Genomic DNA, 17882 nt, shown 5'->3' with positions numbered 1-17882 from the left:
TCCCAAGCACAGATTGCACTCCTACGCAGTTACGTACCTTGAGAACAAGAGCGTTAGGACGCAGTACATGTGAATAGACTCACCTTTGGATGTTCCTTGACGGGCACAAGCACTTTGACGGTGACGCGGATGGGTTTCTCCCGGTAAATGTCCACGTACTTGCCGCCGGGGTTGGCGGAGGAGGCTCCGGACCCGCCGCCGCCCCCTCCCCCTTCCCCACCGCCACCCTCCATCTTCTGCAGGCCGCCCGCGTTGGCGTTGTTGTTGGTCACCTTTGCACCTTGCACTATGCCACCAGCGTCTGGAATGAGAGAGAAAGAGATATAAGAATTTAGTCACAGAATAAATCGGACACAAGTCCTCGCTTACCACCTAACGAAATAAATTTTACCACTTGTTTCATCAACGTCAGCGACTGTTGTAGGAGGATTGTAGGAGCTATTATAGATGCCAAATAAGAGAACCTTATTCAATTATACTACTTTTTTGAAATCAAAACAGGAAACTATTTCAATAGCTATGGAAAATACTTACTGACAAAAAAACTTTGGGGTGCACTAGCTAACCTTCTAAGACAATCAATGAAATCATTTAAATCATAGAAAGTAGATGATTAACGGACATCCATAGCGATGATAAATTGTTTCGAATTTCATACAAAAATTAAAGAAGCCATTCGTATCATTGAGACCATTACCGCTCATTCCAGAGAGTGGAGGGAAAAGAAAAAGATTTTAACAATCGCCGTGAGCTGTGGAAAATTTGCGAACGCTGTCGATTCCTCGTACCTGCCTCATTGCAAGTTATATCACCAAGGAGTTCGATCAAAACAATAGAACGCCACTACGACGGTGAAATCCTCACCTAGAGACGAAAAAAAAGTATTACAAATTCAAGGTTACTGTCGAATAAATAACTGACTAGAACGGATAGCTGATCAAAAATCAATTTTTCGCTGATGCTAACAAGCCTTTCAACAAGAGAAGAAGTTTGGATCTAATTAATTCAGTCTTTGTTTTCAAATACCATTGAAAAAAATGGAATTCGTGCAACGGCATAACCGATGCCCATATGACATCCTAATGCAATTCTGCCAATTTTCGCCTCAAAAGGTACCAAAGCTGCAAGGATCACCGGAAAAAAACCGCTTACAGAGGCAATAGGGAATAGCGGGCGGAGGAAAGATAGATACACAATAATTATTGTAGACCGCCGTCACCAATTATTCGTGAATGTACTACATACGTCTATTTGCGAGTAATATTATCGTTTCACTCGTAAAAAAAAACAGCGCAAGGACCACCAGAATTCCTATTAGAATATGTAGAACTTATTAAAATAATATTATTTGATTTCATGACTAAAAACCTAAATTTAAATGATAGGTTTAATAAAGCTATCTATTCAATTTATGGCATTAAAGTAACCCTCTCAACCAGAAAATGATTCTTTGGGTCCAACTATTTGAGTCTTAGTTCACCAGTAAAAGAGATAACATTTGGGAACCGAGCAAATGTATAACTGATGCCTAACGAGCAACTAAAACGGCGATTAAATTCTTCCAAATTTCACTCTATCGCCACAGAAGCCACTCGGACCACCAGCAATAAAATGCTCGTTCCGGAGGAAATTGGGGGGGGGGGGGCAGAGACAAGGTACTACATCCATTCGAAAATGTCGATGACCACGGCAAATTCGCAAACGCCGGATGCATCTCACGTGTTCCATAGCGTGTAATATCACCGTGTCAGACGGGCCACGGTATGGAGACGGCGAGAAAAGATATATAAAGAGAGAGAGAGAGGGATTCCGAATTAAATCCGCGGAACTAATTCGACGACACTCGAGACCATTAGTCGGGACAAGCGTTCGGGGAATGTTTTTCGGGCGCCGAGCTCCTTTGTTCCGCGGTCAGGAATGCAGGCGGTGGGGCGTATGGGTGGGGAAGTGAGGGAAAATTTCGTACGACCAATGAGTCACGACGAAAAACGCGGGCAGCAGTGAGAGAGAGAGGAGATATCGCGTCAAACAGAAAAATACTGGCAGTTTGGAGCACACAAAACGCTTGAGGGGTGAGAGAGACATGGCGGTATGTGTTTGCGGGGGAAGGAGAGGTAGGGGCGCCATGAATGCCGTGAGATTCCAGAGCCTCCAGGGGGGGGAAGAACGGGAGGGTGCTTTACACTGGAGGTATATATACCTACGCATAACCCCTCTCCCCGCTGGATTGAACGGAGAGAGAGGTAGATAGACAGAGGTAAAGGGAGGGAACAATCGGAGCCGTGTCGAGGTGGCAAAACAACGAACCAGACGAGACGGCGACCTGAATGAGCGGGGGGGGGGGGGCACAAGCGAAAAATATTTTTTTTCGGGAAAACACGCGTTTTGGCATGTGAGAGGCACCGACTCGAATTTTTCGTACGCTCACTCTGGGTCTCTCTCTCTCTCTGTGTCTGTCCCACTCTTTTGTGAGCCCGCGGGCGGCGATTAATCGGAAAGCAATGAATTTAGGGAAAAGGGAAAAGAAAAGGGTGTGTGTACGATTTTTTTTTAAATTTCCGTCACCCCTTCATCTAGCACCCGGACTTCAATCGCTCCCTCAAGCAATTTCAATGGGCGAGAATTTTTCTCTCACCAGGAAATAGATATATCGTACAACGAAACTATGTATAACTACTAGTTGATTGTAAGCACGGTGATGGACAACGCTCTAAGATAGATTTGACTGCCGATATTCGAGATTTTTCAGAAGAACGGGATTGTGTAGAAGAAATTATGAGGAGTCATGATGGATAGCACATTTCCTTTTCGATTTACATAATTATTCAATTGACGTGAATTAAAAAAGTGAAGAGCATAAAGAAGAACATCAGAACGAAAACTACCGTAAACTGTCAATTAAAAACTAGTCGTTGATCATTGTGTGTCGAATAGTGTATATTGGCTACTATAGATGGTTGTCTATTCCTATCTAATTTCCGTCAATTTTTATGCCACACGATTGAATAATATTTTCCTGCAATTATTGACGTCCACAATTTAATTAAGGACAGTTTAATTAACAACTAATATATTCCAGTAACCCATGACCTTCGAAAATCGAATGCGTAAATTGCAGGTGATGTCTATCTTGTACATAGAAAGTATCAACCAATCGTCGTTGCCCGAAAATTAATGGTGACAATTCAAAAAGACGCACTGCTCTCTTAGAACGGTCGTATGTTGTCCTATCTGGCGATACTTCACTAATATATTGTTTTCCATCTTAGCTTTTAAAGTACATATTGTACACTTATGTCCACATTTGCTCATATATCAAACATAAACATTTTACAGGTGAAAAAGTCTAAACAACAGGAAAATTTCAATTATTGGCCTTCTTTTATCATTTTATATCGTGAAAATTCAAAGATTACAGCGTTTTAACCGAGTAATGGGTCACGAAAAACAAGTCGAACATTGGTGATGCGCCCTCTTAATTGCGCATAGAACGTGCGCAACTCCCATTCTCGAATGAAAAAATGAAAAGAGAAAAAAAAACAAGATCACCGTTCTGAATGCTTTTCGGAAGTGAATCGCGAGAGCGCGCGTTCTCGTAATGAAGAGTGGGCGGCGGCGATGGGAGGGAAGAATGGGTGTCGGTCGGGCGCCTCGCAACGGTGACTCAATCCTTTGCCGATTCAATCCTTCGAACACACACGGAACGAAGCGGATGCACAAGGCATAAAACAAGGGCCCCTGCACACGCGGGGCAACCGATGCAGCAGCAGAAGAAGAATGAGGAATGCAAGTGGGTGATTACACGATCGGATACGCAGGGTTTGATTGGGACGCAGCCCCGATCGAGAAAGGCAGGAAAAGCAATAGGAAATGGAAAGCGAGCGACGCTGAAAATTTTCCAATGATCACTAATGAAATTCTGCCGTGGATGGCAACAAAGCACGCAGTGAAGCGGCCGACGAGCAAAAAACACGAATTTCGTTGACGGAGATAATAAGAACGGTGAGAGTTCACTGTTCGCTTTCATGCGCAATTGTAATCGAGAAAAAATTAATGCCATCCATGCATCGAGAAAGAGACATCTTTAACACTTTAAAGACTGAACTAACTAACCGACTGATTTTTAAAAAGTTTTTTGTACATACTATTTTTTTTTCAACTAATTAAGAGATATTATGAAAGAATACCCGAGAAAATATTTTCAATGCGATTTCAATCATATTCCCACATGGGAACACGTCAAAAAATTTTGCTGTTGCTAGAAAAATAAATATACATTTGACCAAAAAACTAAGTTAAACAATGTAAAATATATTGATATTTTTAATATAAGAGAGCAAGTGTAGGGAAAAATATCGAATAAACCTAATATTCACTACAGAGGTGATGAGAAGAACCAATTTTGAAAAGGTATAGTTAACGATCTATGAATACGCAATTCATGTGATTCACTTTAAAAAATACTTCCAAAAATTAATTACATAACAAAAGCTATAAAAGAAATCATAGATTAGAAATATAATTTTAATAAATTTTTATAAATATGTTCCCAAGTGGGAATATTTGACTGCAAACGGTTGATGAAAATATTCAAAATTGTAGCAGCCTTTTACCGGACAGAAAATTTACGAATCGATTAACCGTTGCACTGTATTTAGGAATTTGATAGCGTGAAAGTATGAAAGGGGATATGAGTATTTATTTTTCAAAGATGAATAAATACCCATGATAAATATTATCCAAAATCAAAAGAAAGGCTATTATGTCACATAAAATAAAATATAATTAAAAAATCGAATCTATAATTACTCTAGGTATGAAAAATACCATTCCTTCCGTTGCAACGACAACCACAATAACACGCACAAATAACGACCGAGGATCGACTGTGGATCCCCCCAGATACACTTCACCTTGATTTTAGCACGCAATAGATAGGGAAGATAAAAAATACAGAAGAACTAATCATAGAGGTTACATTGGTATTTATGTCGACCTCGTTCAAGATCGTTAATACGTAAAGAACGAAGAGGCCGTGCATATTCATATGACCCAACGTTTAACTATGAATTGGAACGCATTAAAACGAATTCATAGAATCTGCACTACTCAAAACGGTAGAAAGATGAGAGCAGTATTATATGCAACAAAATGAATGTACGATCGCTTTTCAATTGCCACCTTACCCGAGAAGTTATCAAGGCGGAGCACAAATGGGCAAAATGCAAAACAGAAAAACAGAACATATCTGAATGGAATTAAAAGCTATCGTTTCAAATCATTGGGCAAATAGCCAACTGAAGCAGGCGGTCTACAACTGAATCTGCTCTCCGTTTCCATTTTCCTGCCTCTTCCACATGAGGAAGTATTTTGAAATCCTCGATTTGCGATAGTATTGTAATATTTTCGAAAAAAAAAACGAGGATATAATGTTTCCGTCTCAGTACCAAACATTACTGATAGTGAAACTCGTTTAATAAACCAAACTGTAGGCGCGAAAGTAAAAAATGAAGGTACTATGCATTTTTGTATAAGAACAAAAACGTCATACACATTTCCAGGCATTGCTTATCGTGCACTGCCTTCCGTATTCCTTCTAGTTCTTCGAATTTTAAGTAACAGCAAGCGTTGCTCTTAAAATACTTCAGAAACTGAGTAAAAATAAGCCTTTGGGCATCAGAAAAATTTTAATGCATGTTCAAGGCGATGATGCCAGCCTTGGAATAGCAGACAACCTTTGACTTTTTTCATACATCTTATCTTCGATATCATGAGCAAAGTTTGACAGGATATCACGATCACCGCCAGGATTTCACATAGTTCGAGCACTGTGAAAAAGACGTGATGAGGATATTTCGGTGAAAGGCATACACAAGTAAGTGCCTACGGTGATAAGATCCAAGAAAGAGCAACAGGGCATGAGATTGCCAGACTGACATAAGAGAGAAAGGATTGACGAGACTTCGGAACTTTTGAGACGGGGGATCAACTCCGAAGGACGATCACGGCTTGGAAACTTCTGGGAATACGAAAAATCCTTGCGTTATCAACTGCGAGGGAATTATTATCTCCGCCGATTGCATTCCTGAGAGCAAGGAAAATGGGCAGGGTTATAAGGTTTTCTGCTGAACAGTACTGAATGTCATCAACCTCAGCGTCAATTCTATACATGAGATGGTGAATAGCAACGTCTTGTCACAATAATTTCACGTTATTTAAAGGTATCCAATCATTTGCTCGGACAATAGTCATAAAAACCATCTCGTTCTAAATATTATCAGTATCACTATGCATATTTTGATTTCACAATGGGCCATTTTAGTTCTCTTCCCATATGTTAGTTCCTCAATCTTAATTGATATTTACAGAACAAATCAAATTACTGCTCCATACAAATGAGACTAGTAAATAAAATATTCATTTTAGTTTTACAGAGAGGGAGGGGGGAGTGTAGGGCTCCATTTGGACTAATGAGTGCCCCATCGACTACAGTTACTACTTTCTTTCAGTGACAAACTAGGCAGAAAGTATCGTTAAAATTATTACGAATTCACATTTCTTAGTCAATCCTTCGCCTTTTTGGAGTTACAAATATTTGAGGAAATTCAAAATAATGGTGGAATTTGTGCGGCTATTGCAACAAATTTTTCATTTTATCGTTTGCATTGAGGAAAAAGGATGTAAAATATTTTCTCCGAGATATTTTGTGTAATTTCATACTATTTTGATCCTAAATATAAAGCTACCTGGTTATATTTGTAAATATTGGATGAAAACGAATACTGAATGTAAACAGTACATATTACGAACTTAATTTTCCTAGAATTTCATAGAAGGGTACTTTATTGAAACTGGAAACGGACGTTTCGAGTTTTCATGAATGTTTTCATGGCATTTATAAAATATCTCATAAATATGCATTTAGAAATTTTACATTTTTGGTATAGTAATACAATTATACTTGCAGTGTTGCATAGCAATTGCATCCCAAAATAGTGTCAAGTTCTCTTAATACTTACAGAGCGGTATGCTTTCTGCCGGGGTGGTGTTCCTCTTTGTCACCATAAGTTTTACTAAATTTATTTACGTAACTTAAGGAGGGCACAACTGCTTTTTGCCGAGAGGTCCGGGTAAAAGAGCAAGCAAGAGTGTAAAACCCATCTCCTGAATAAATCCACCAGCGTCAACGCCATCCTGTTTTAAAAAAACATTTGTGAATTAGATTTTTAGCGCCAGCAAAACACCACGGAGAGGATGCTCCAGGCCGAGGCGCTGAAAAAGGGTGCACCGGATCTTTCCCTGCACACTCGAGCGAGCTGGTAAATTAAGCCGGAAATTACATGGAGGAGAAAGTGTCCACAATCGCTTCACTAAAAAAGGTACGCAGGACAAAAAAAGAAAGAAAACGGTTGACAGCGGTTTCATACAAGGTGAAGATGTATTTTATAAACAAAAGGAGTCATTCGCATAAAAAACCAGGGGAGTAAAAAGGAAAATGATAAAAGGAGAAAGCCGCGGACGGAAATGAGAAATTGGAGACGTGATAAGGGTGGATAGCTACAGGCTGGAAAATGCAGAAAGAACGAAAGCCACTCACTGTATATAAGCACTCAATATAAGGCAAAGCGGCTGAGGTAGTAAATCCCTCAGCCAATGGGTTCTTGTAGTTTGAAGTAACATTTTTGTCATTGAATTCTTAGAATAAAATGATGATTACACTTTGATATTATTTCTTTTTTATTGCTCTAAATTCCCACAATTTATGCGGACAATAATGAATTCTGTGCCTCAAGAACTTCCATCGAAATGAAATAATATCTCAAAGTAAAGCTAGGGACTTTAAAATGTCATCCTCAAATGAGAGGTAAATTAGTGGTCCTTGTTCAGCTTTTTAGACAATTTACTTCATCATGTGGATTATGCTCGAATTTTTAAAATGAGCTTAACTTTAACCGAACCACTTTTTCAATCAACTCTTCCCCAATTATTTTTACGCAGCAATAGTTTACGGAGCCAGTAGATAACTAATTATAAGCAAGACATAAAATAGAACGCACTGCAGAAGAAGGGAGGACGTCGAAGCAATGTCACGTGACAATGATTGTAATATTTTTCTCACGTCCAAAGAGCTAACAAGAAAAATTTGCCTGTCCCAACACCCAAGCCTGTTTATTTTACACTGCTATTACACTGCACCTTGTTTAATAGCATAATTTAAACCAAACCCATACTCCCTCACAATTTTAGGATTAGTTTCTAAATTGTGCGAAAAATCCACAGAGAAAAAATCATTCGCCTTGACCGGGATTCGAACCCGGATCCCTCGATTTCCGGCCGCTTTTCTCTGAGGATTTTTCGCACAATTTGTGCATTGCGGGTGACTCCCGTAAAGTTATCACCGTGGCTAATCCCGGTATACTTAAATTAGTTTCTAAATGTAAATAGGGGAAGGTAGGGTAAGATGACGAACTTAAGCTTCAGATTTTTTCCCTTAATTTATTAAGAGGTTTAAAATCCTAAAATTCGAAAGGACAATTCTTTCAACCTTTATGTTTAATAAAAAAATTTGGTACCACGTATTCCTCTCTTGAATTATGAAAAATATTTCACCAAAGTAAAAGTGTAATTTTCGTCATCTTACCCCACGCGTGGGGTAAGATGACGAATGGGGGTGGGTAAGATGACGAACAGATAAAAGTAGTACGTTAAGATGGAAAAGTTTTATTTTAAGGATTCAGAAAAACATTTAGCTTGCTAACCCTTAATATGAATTTTAAAAAGTCAAAGTTTAAGCACAAAAAAATCAAGAACCGGTCGATTCTAATGAAACAAAACATTGAAAATTTGGCAATACAAAAATTTAGAAGAACATAGTAACCAGGAAATACAATTTACACACAAAAATCACATTTCCAGGGCGTGTCTTTCGCTTCGCTATTACTCCAGCCAGAACATGCAGCATGTGCCCAAGATTTGCACCTGAAGCACTGGTACCACAATTCTTCCTTTCCATACTCTCTACAAATAATGCACTTTTCATCAAATATTGATTCGTTCTCTATATCGTCCTCCATGTAAGGAACCTCTTCCGGTGACTCGTCTGATGACTCGTCATCCAGTTGATGCTTTTTTAATTTTCTTTACTTTTTTTGTCCTCTTTACGGTTTTATTTTTCTTTACTTCCTCAGATTTAGAACCCTTGGCTTTCTTTGACGCCAATGCTTCAGCTTTTCTTTTCAATCTTTCCTGCCTTTTTATTTCCAGCAATTCTTTTTCTTTCTGCTTTTCTTCAAGAGCTTGTTTCACAGGACTTCCAGAAATGTGGTAAGAAGGCAGTTTATTCCTGGGTCGCCTGATTGTTTTCTTGATGGCCATTGGAAGTGGAGGTAGGGCTGAGCAAGTGGGGAGCTGTGGAGGCAATGTCGAAGAGGTAGATGGCTGTTGAGGAACAGTTGAGGAATTAGGATGCTGTGGAGGTAGGGTTGCCGACATGGCGGGGTCTGTAGTACGGGCTGAAGAAATGGGCTGGATACCGATGGTAGGAGCATCTTTTTGGTTATTTCCAACGATATCAGTGGTGTGTGAAGCTTGAAAATCTTCATCAGTAAAAATGTTGCTGTCTAGGGGCTCAATGCCAGTAGCTCTGAACCCATTCACAGCAGTCTGGATAGTACTCACTCTAAGGTAAGCTTTACCGAATATTCTGCCTACCTCTCGTATTGTTATGACGGCTCCTGGGTTAGAAACCAAATAATCTACGCAGCCTTGACTATAGGCAGTCTTCAGCGGGCCATAGAAAGCCACATCAAGCGGCTGCAACCTGTGACTTGTATGAGCTGGAAATCCGAGAAGGCATATTCCATTATTCCTACAAAAGTTAATGGATTCCAGGGTGACATGTGAGGCGTGATTGTCCATGATAATTAGGACTGGATTTTGTTTACTTGGGTGAGCATGACTAGTAAAGTGTTCTAAGAACTCTAGAAAGTTTTGAGCAGTCATCCATCCTGATTCATGAGCCACTCCTTTGGTACCTGGGGGTGTTCCATTTAAAAAATCAGAATTCATCCTTACCCTGGGAAAGACTAGAAAAGGTGGAATGTAAGTACCAGTGGCACTCATACCGCATAAGGCCGTGACTGTTACTCCTCTTTCAGCAGAGGAAACTTTAATCACACGGGGGGATCCAATGGGTGAGATCACTTAAGAAGTTTTCGTTGGCACTGTGGAAAATCCCGTCTCATCGATGTTGTAGATATTCTGGGCTTTGAACAGATAGTTCAATCTGAGTTCTTTAAGTGTTTCAAAAAACTTTCCTACATTTACTCGATTGAAAGCCATGAGTCGAGCTACCGATGTTGCCTCTGGCTTTCGCAGCGATAGCTTGCAAATTTTTAGATAATTCGCAATGAATTCTTTTCCAGCGGCTTTCTTTTCTGTATTGAACCGATGGCTCAATCCTAAATTTTCTGCATACGAATAACACAATTTCCCAAACTGGTTTTTCGTTATCCCAAAAGCTCTTTTGTCCAAATCAATTATATATCGTCTAAGCTCTTCTATTTGTTGATCTGTGAATGTTTGCTTAAATCTGCCTAAGTTATGAGGATATTCCTAAAACAAATAAAAGAGTTATCCATAAATTTTTAAAATAATAATTCTCAGGCAATTATATTTTTTTACTAACAAACTTACAACTTTCCCACTGGGGCCACATCTCTGCTTAACATATCTTCGTAGAGTTGCTTCCGGCACGTTATATTTCTTTGCTGCAGCATTTACACTAGTGGTTTTTTCTTTTACTTCTGCAACAGCTGCATCCATTGCCTCCTTATCCCACTTTCCTCTGTCACTTTTCCTCGTGTAATTTCGTGGCATGATGTTTGTCAAGCCTAAAACATTCGTAGATATATACTATGTATGCATTAATATAATGTAATAAAAATAATTCTATATGATAACAACTGAAACATTCGCCAGACGTGCTGACCGCATATTTTGATCCGCCTTTAGATTGATGGTTTAGCAGTAGTTATTTTGATTTCCAAAGGAATTTAAAAGTAACTAAAACTAAACCACCAATCAAACTTAAAACAAACTATTGAAATAGACAAACCTACCAGCTAAAATTCAGTCCGAAACCAATTTTTTAAATACGTCAAAAGCTATTCATAAAAGGTACTCAAAAAGATGTCGGGTAAGATGACGAACCAGCAAACTTCTCGTCATCTTACCCCACGTCGCCATTTTGGTTTATAAGTTATCTATCATTACCCTAGCTCATCTTAAAAATCTACTGAAGACATGGTTCTTTGCATGACAGGTTATATTCTGAGAAAAATATAGGTAAGAGTAAAAACAACTAACCGTATTCGAGTAATTCCTTGCGCCAAAAACTTCAAAACTTACAATCACGAGGTAAGAAAACACATCTCACTCGCTACTGCTCGCAAAAACATTTGGCCCGCCTTTCTTTGCGGTGAATTTCGTAACTAATTGCCTGAGTCTCAGGAAGAGCTAGGACTCATGCTGCTATCTATGAATGCACAAGAGAAAAATCGAGTTCGTCATCTTACCCGCTTCGTCATCTTACCCGACTTTCCCCTATATTATATACTATACAGTTATTATATAATATACGACTCCCTAATGAACTATAAAGAGCAGGGAGCAAGAAGACTACACAGCGGAGGACCCAGTCTGTCTCTTCCGTTGAAGAATGCATTTTTTGCCTTCTTGGGCTCATTTTAATCGGTTTTCAAAAATTTCCTAGACCCATTTATTCTCAACTTGCTACATTAAATAGGCAATAATGAGAAATTCTATCGAAAAGTTAGAAAACAAATACACTAAACCATGACGAACATATATATCGGCTAACACCCCTAATTATACCTAACTTCTCCGAGAAATTCGCACACTTGGCCCATCAGAGACGCGAGTGTAGACTAATGCAAACCCACTTACATGCGCGGTGTGTGACAGCACAACTAGAGGCCAACTGGATAATCCTCTATTGATAAATATTCGAGACATGGGGATTAAGAGAGGAAAATGAACGAATGTGTATATAAATGGAGATAAGTAGATAAACCCTTGGTCCAGCGAGCGAAATTTGTTGGGACACAAAATAGGGGGGGGGGGAGGGAACGGGGTGCCACAAAAAGGACAGACGTAACAAAGGTAGCTAAGGCTACCGCTTCCCGCTTCCCCCTCCGTCCTTAACGAGAAACAGTACCACCTACTCGATGACTACAAAACAGGGGTAAGAGCAGCAGCACGCGCGCATCTACTTCACATGCCGATGAGTAGACGGACAACAGACATGCACACAAAGGTAAGAGCACACACTGCTCAACAAACACACAAACGCCTCCACAGAAAGCACCCAAATGCAGAATGGGATGAAAGGGTTGCTTCCCCATTCTTTCCACTACTTTCCCATTCCGAATGAAGAATGAGAGGGAAAGAGAAAGAATCGGAAGAGAGAGAGAATCGGGAGAAAAAAAGAGCACAAACAAAAGAGGACCGAGTGGCGATGAGATGTGTCCGACTAAAAAATAAAAAGAAAAGGAGAATGGACTAATATATATACCTGCGTAAGGACAAAATTGAAACGGGCTCACATGTGTTCGGACAGTCCCATCGAGGGAGAGATGGACTCAAAAGTGAAGACACGAGAAAAAGGCAAACAGAGAAAAAAAACCTACAATAAAAAAGGCTGACATTTTCCCCTCCAAAATTACAGACAGGACAAAAAAATAAAGGAGGCCCCACCTTGCGTATAACCTTTCCCCGGAGTAAAATAAAGGAAAAGGTAACCACGGGACCGAAAGGACGAGATGGAATACACCAATGATCAAAGGGTTGCCGTTATCAAAAAGATACATTGAGACTTTCGCCGAAAGTGACAAAGAGAAGAGAGCAGGGAAAAATTCGACACCTGGGGGCGGGCTTCGTAAATAAAAAGGTTGGAGAAGCATACATTAATAATGGGCATAAATTAATCATATATTTTGGTGAGAGAAGAAAATAAAGACAGTGCGTGTGCTACCCAATCAAGTTAGTGAACAATATTTCGGTATAAGCTTAGAAAACCATGCGTGGTTTCGTTCTCAGCATAGTACGTAGTTTTCGTTGAACTAGAGCACTATATTATAGTGTACCGACTTGAGTTCCATTAGCCATGCTAAAAGTGCCAAATTATATAGAATGATTTTATATTTAATTATGAAGTCAAATTTTTAATTTCCATTAAAAAAATATTTTACCTAACGCCATTTTCAGCTCCCTAGCTCAAGTAAGAAAGCACCTAGAGCGATTTGAAAAAGTTCCGTTTACGCTCTTTTCCTCGTTTTTGACAATTTTGCACAGCTACATTTCACAAATTATAAGTGACAAAAAAACATGGTATGTTCTCAGTCTCAGCACTCACTGTCAGCATCATAACTTTGACTAAAATCTAAAATAGTGGCGTTAAATTTTGCAATAAATCGGCTTATTTGACATGGAATGACTCTTCATTTAGGTATATTTTTTCTACATTTCTCTAACGATAAAGGTATTTTTACATGAATCATATTGAGATATACCCTTCTGTTCTCCCCTTTAAAACTTGAACCATTTCTTCACTTCACAATGAGTTCTACTCTTTCCTAATAGCACCTAATCCCTTCCACTCCCTTTCCCGCTTACCTATCATTCTTCCCTGGAACGTGGTTCTCAGTACCCCGGCCACATTTAGAATTCCAATGAGGCTAAAATTAAAAAAAAGCTGCGTTACTGAGTTCAAAGATGAGAAATTCCAGAAAAAAATGATAAGGAAAAATTATGAGCGTTTAGCGGAGAAATAATAAGCACCCTCCGAGCTCACCTCGAAAAAAATATCTCCATTAAAGCTCATCAAGTTTGAGAAAAGAACGTCTCGCCATAGTACCATCATCAGTGGAGGAGAAGAAAGAAAACCTATTACGGACCTAAGAAGAGCGATAAACGCGCACACTCCTCAACAGCCCCAGAGACACGAAGGCTTTAGTAATAATGACGAAATGGGTGAATAGGGAGGGGGAGAAGGGTGAGAAAACCATCGCGCGGTGCCATTAATTAAGGGAAGCTTCGGTTTTAGGGAAGGGGGTTTACGTGAAGCGTAGGGGTGGGGTTGAAGGTGAGAGGGTTAATTACCTCTCGGTCGGCGGGGGAGGAGGTGGATGGGGTTTGGGAGGTATTTGCCGATCCTTTTGTCCTCGCTAATCGGCTGACCGCGCATTCCTGGGGCTAACGGCGGCGGGAACTCCCCGAACCACGCGCCCTCTCGCTATAAACCCCTTCCCGGTCCACTATTTCCCGATGCGCGGAGTGGAAGGAGGGCAGTCTGCAGTGTTCGTATCCAGGACCTATGAGGTCCAGGGAGCAGTCAATGGACGGCATTCCTTCAACGCAGGGACACCGACGCCAGGGTAGGCGCAAAGGTTGGGACGCTGGTTAATGGTTTGGAACCAGTACAGATCTCGCAGAAGAGGGACGATGGAGGAGGAACGAGGATTTCTTCCTCTTCTTCCCTGTCAATGCTTTCCTGATCACGAGTTAGACGCGGTATTTCTTATCTATGCGGTTTTACAAAGTAATTGTAATCTTGATAATCCAATATAATGGCTTACATAAAGCCACACAAAGGAGTCACAGACAGTTTATACTTAAGTTAGGATGAGGTTACTATGGATTAGCAATATTTTTCACCTTTTAAAGTAAAATTCCCCAGCTTTATTCGGCCGATTTGCATTCTTTTGATAAAAATGGCAATTTTCATGCATTTTTCCGTGTTTACCAAAATTTTGGATAAAATTCAACATCACTCAAATATTTTCGTTGCTCTTGGGCTGTCAGCTGAAATTTGAGTGTGTATACAACATCAGTGTATTATACGCCATGTAATCCTTTATTTTTTAGGTCCAAATAGGATAGAATCTGGAAAAAAGACACATTGCTATCAGTTTTTATTCTATTCATCCCAGTTTTCCGTGAGTTCTTATCGCTGCCTAACTTTATTAACAGCCAACTAGAGTAGAGAACACCTGGTGGGTAAAAGAGAGAAAAAATATAATTTCAAAGTATATATTACCAAGCTACTACAAAATACGTACAAACATCTTTTCTGAGGCGAAATGTGCCCATAGATAACGTTAATACTCTGATATATGAAAATACCTTTGCACATATTGGAACCTTCCAGTTGGAATGAATTGATGGACAGACGAAATAAAAAAAAAACTCAATGCCAATCACAAAATTCGGATTGAAAAGGAATGTTTGCCGAGGACCACCCATCGACCTTTGAGAAAATGTTCATTCAACTGAGATAATTCAGAGCGTAGGTAGCTGAGAGGAAAAGAACTACAGGGAGAGAGAGAAGAAGGATAGATTGAACGTTGCCAAGGAAAAATATTCTACGCATCCACGACAGCAGGCCTCCCGCGCTTTGAGGGGATCACAAGAGAAGGAATTTTCCACGAAGAACCGGCCGAACCGAGAGGGGAAAAGAATTTTCTGTGCTCCGGGAAAGCAGGAATACCTCTGCAAACGAGCGACGGTACGGACGGCAAACGGAAATTGCTGGACTGACCGCAGAGATTAAAACGAAAAACTCACAAATGAAGAGGAGGAGGAATAGGGGAAGAGAGTGACCAGATGCTACTGCTCCTCTTGCTTTTTTTCCCCCTTTGATTTCCGCTTCGGTGTGTTCCCGGATGTTGGAATTTGAATTCAAGGCATCGCAGCATAGCTAGCTACCCTATACTGCTGCTCACCAGGACCCTTTTTTTTATTTTATCCTCGGTGGGAAAAAATACTAGCGTCCGGACTAAAAGCGTCAAACAGCGATGTGAAGACTAGGTACATTTTCAGCATGGCACACGGTGGGGTGATTAGGATTTGTGGACGGGGGAGGCACCCGCTGAGTGATTTCGGGGGTGGTGGAGGAGGGATATTTTGGATTCGCAGCGGGAAAAGCCACCCCCATGAAAGACTCTTTCTGGGAACTGGAAATTAATCAACTTAGCACGGACAGAGCGCAATTCTAAGTTCACTCGTAAAAGCTTCCGCATTTCATACTCGGAATTTTTATTCATCCGTTTGCACCTACGGTCCAATGCCATCAGGAATTCTAAAATCACAGTAGGTCTATAAATACTTTGAAAAAGTAATTTTTAAATACGGCATTTATCATTGAAAACATTTCAAAATTTTGTTAATTTACTCACAAAGAAACTAAGTAGCCGCTTCACTGATTTAGTCAATATTACATAGAAAAAGTTGATAGTGTACAGGCGATGAGACAACCGTTGCTTGACGAGATTCCGTGTTTGCTAGTACATGATTCTGCATTTAATCTCCACATTTTTTTTCTTTCTCCACCAGGCGTCTAAAATCCGTCCTGATCTAAAAACACAGTCCATTAATAGGAATTCTCCAGGAAAAGTCGCGCCAAAATGCGGGATAAATCTGCCAACTACGTATAACCACACTCGAATAAATATGGTATTTTTTCAGATGCTCTAAAAACACAATCATTCTAATAATACTTTGTAAAGGAATATTTTAAGTAAGGTAAGGATACTGGAAGATGCATGGAATATTACAAAACTATCCACAAAGAAACTTAATGGTCAATTAAGTTATTCAGCCAATATTAAAACCTAAATGAAGTTGATAGTAAGCAAGAGCAGATAAGCTTGTTTTTTTTCGTGCTATTAAACGAATTATTGCAAAATCTTCCGTAATTCCTCCCGGAGTTCATTTTTACACCTACCGTAAAAGATTTTCAACTTTTCTAAAATGCGGATAGGTCACTTATACTTTAAACGAATATGTATATATTGTAATATATATTTTAAACGAATCCATACGAAAGAACGGAAATTATTTTAGAATACTGAATATCAACTAGCGGAGAAATTTGACGGCCAATTAGCTGTTCCTGCCAATATAACAACGTCCGCGAATTACACAGAAAACAAGAATAGCTGATTGGCTGGGAGCTTCGACCACCATTATTAAAGAAATCTCCGCTTGGCTTGGCTTGACAGAAAACAAGAGTTAAACATAGGTGTGTTTCCTCATGAAAGAGAGGTACTTAATTCAACTAGAATCTATAGAGAAACGAAACCCACCAAAAATATAATGATAGGTAGCAACAATGAGATGACAGAGACAATTTCATGGCTAAAGCAGTATGCCGGAAAATACTGGGTCTGCGTTAAAATAAAGTTGTATTGTGCTACGGAGGTTTGTATCATCTAAGGAAAAAAATAGTTTCCTCGGGTGAGATTTGGTGGAATTTACCAATCAATGCGAATGAAAAGCAGTTTCTTCGTAATTCCACATAATTTATTTCACCGACCACGGTTTCAACTGGTAAAGTTATAATCAGTGGGTTACATAAGGTTACAAACACACAGGCATACGCCTGGTGTTAGAACTATACGCCCTCATGTCCGTCCCATATGATGAGGTACCACGTCGCAATCATGATCAGGCACTCAGCCTGAGGGAGTTTGGGGGCTTCAGTCTCCCTCTAACACCCGAAAAATATTTTCTCATGGCAACTACCCACGATTAATGTGCTGAGGAGGCCTCTAGCTCAGAAGAATCCCCTACTCTCCATTTTTCAATACATAGTGGAACCTGAATAATTCGACCTTCCTTAATTCGAAATATTCTTTAACTCGAATATTTCTCTTGCTCCCGTGCATTTTGTATTAAAAAATGCCTCAAAATCGTGGATAATTCGAATTTTTGATAAGTCAAAATAAGGTATAAATATAATCTGAGACTCAAATTAATGGTGAATCCATCGGAAAATATGCTTTACTAACGCCTTTGTCAAA

The 17882-nt window shown here is 39.7% G+C and overlaps 1 protein-coding gene across 3 annotated transcripts in view; it reads right to left on the bottom strand.

Annotated features, from left to right (window-relative positions):
* The window catches only part of LOC124156128, a 701458-nt gene that overhangs the window by 267036 nt on the left and 416540 nt on the right, over positions 1 to 17882 (bottom strand). For all 3 annotated transcript variants that reach the window (XR_006864274.1, XR_006864275.1, XM_046530467.1), the window contains exon 2: positions 84 to 301. Coding sequence is in view for 1 of the 3 variants with exons in the window: in XM_046530467.1 (XP_046386423.1) it covers positions 84 to 301 (218 nt within the window). In the remaining 2 variants the exon portion in view is untranslated. The remainder of the gene's footprint in view (positions 1 to 83; positions 302 to 17882) is intronic.

The sequence above is a fragment of the Ischnura elegans genome, chromosome 3 (genome assembly GCF_921293095.1).
Source record: "Ischnura elegans chromosome 3, ioIscEleg1.1, whole genome shotgun sequence".
Lineage (NCBI taxonomy): Eukaryota > Metazoa > Arthropoda > Insecta > Odonata > Coenagrionidae > Ischnura > Ischnura elegans.
This window is presented reverse-complemented; position numbering and strand designations above follow the sequence as displayed.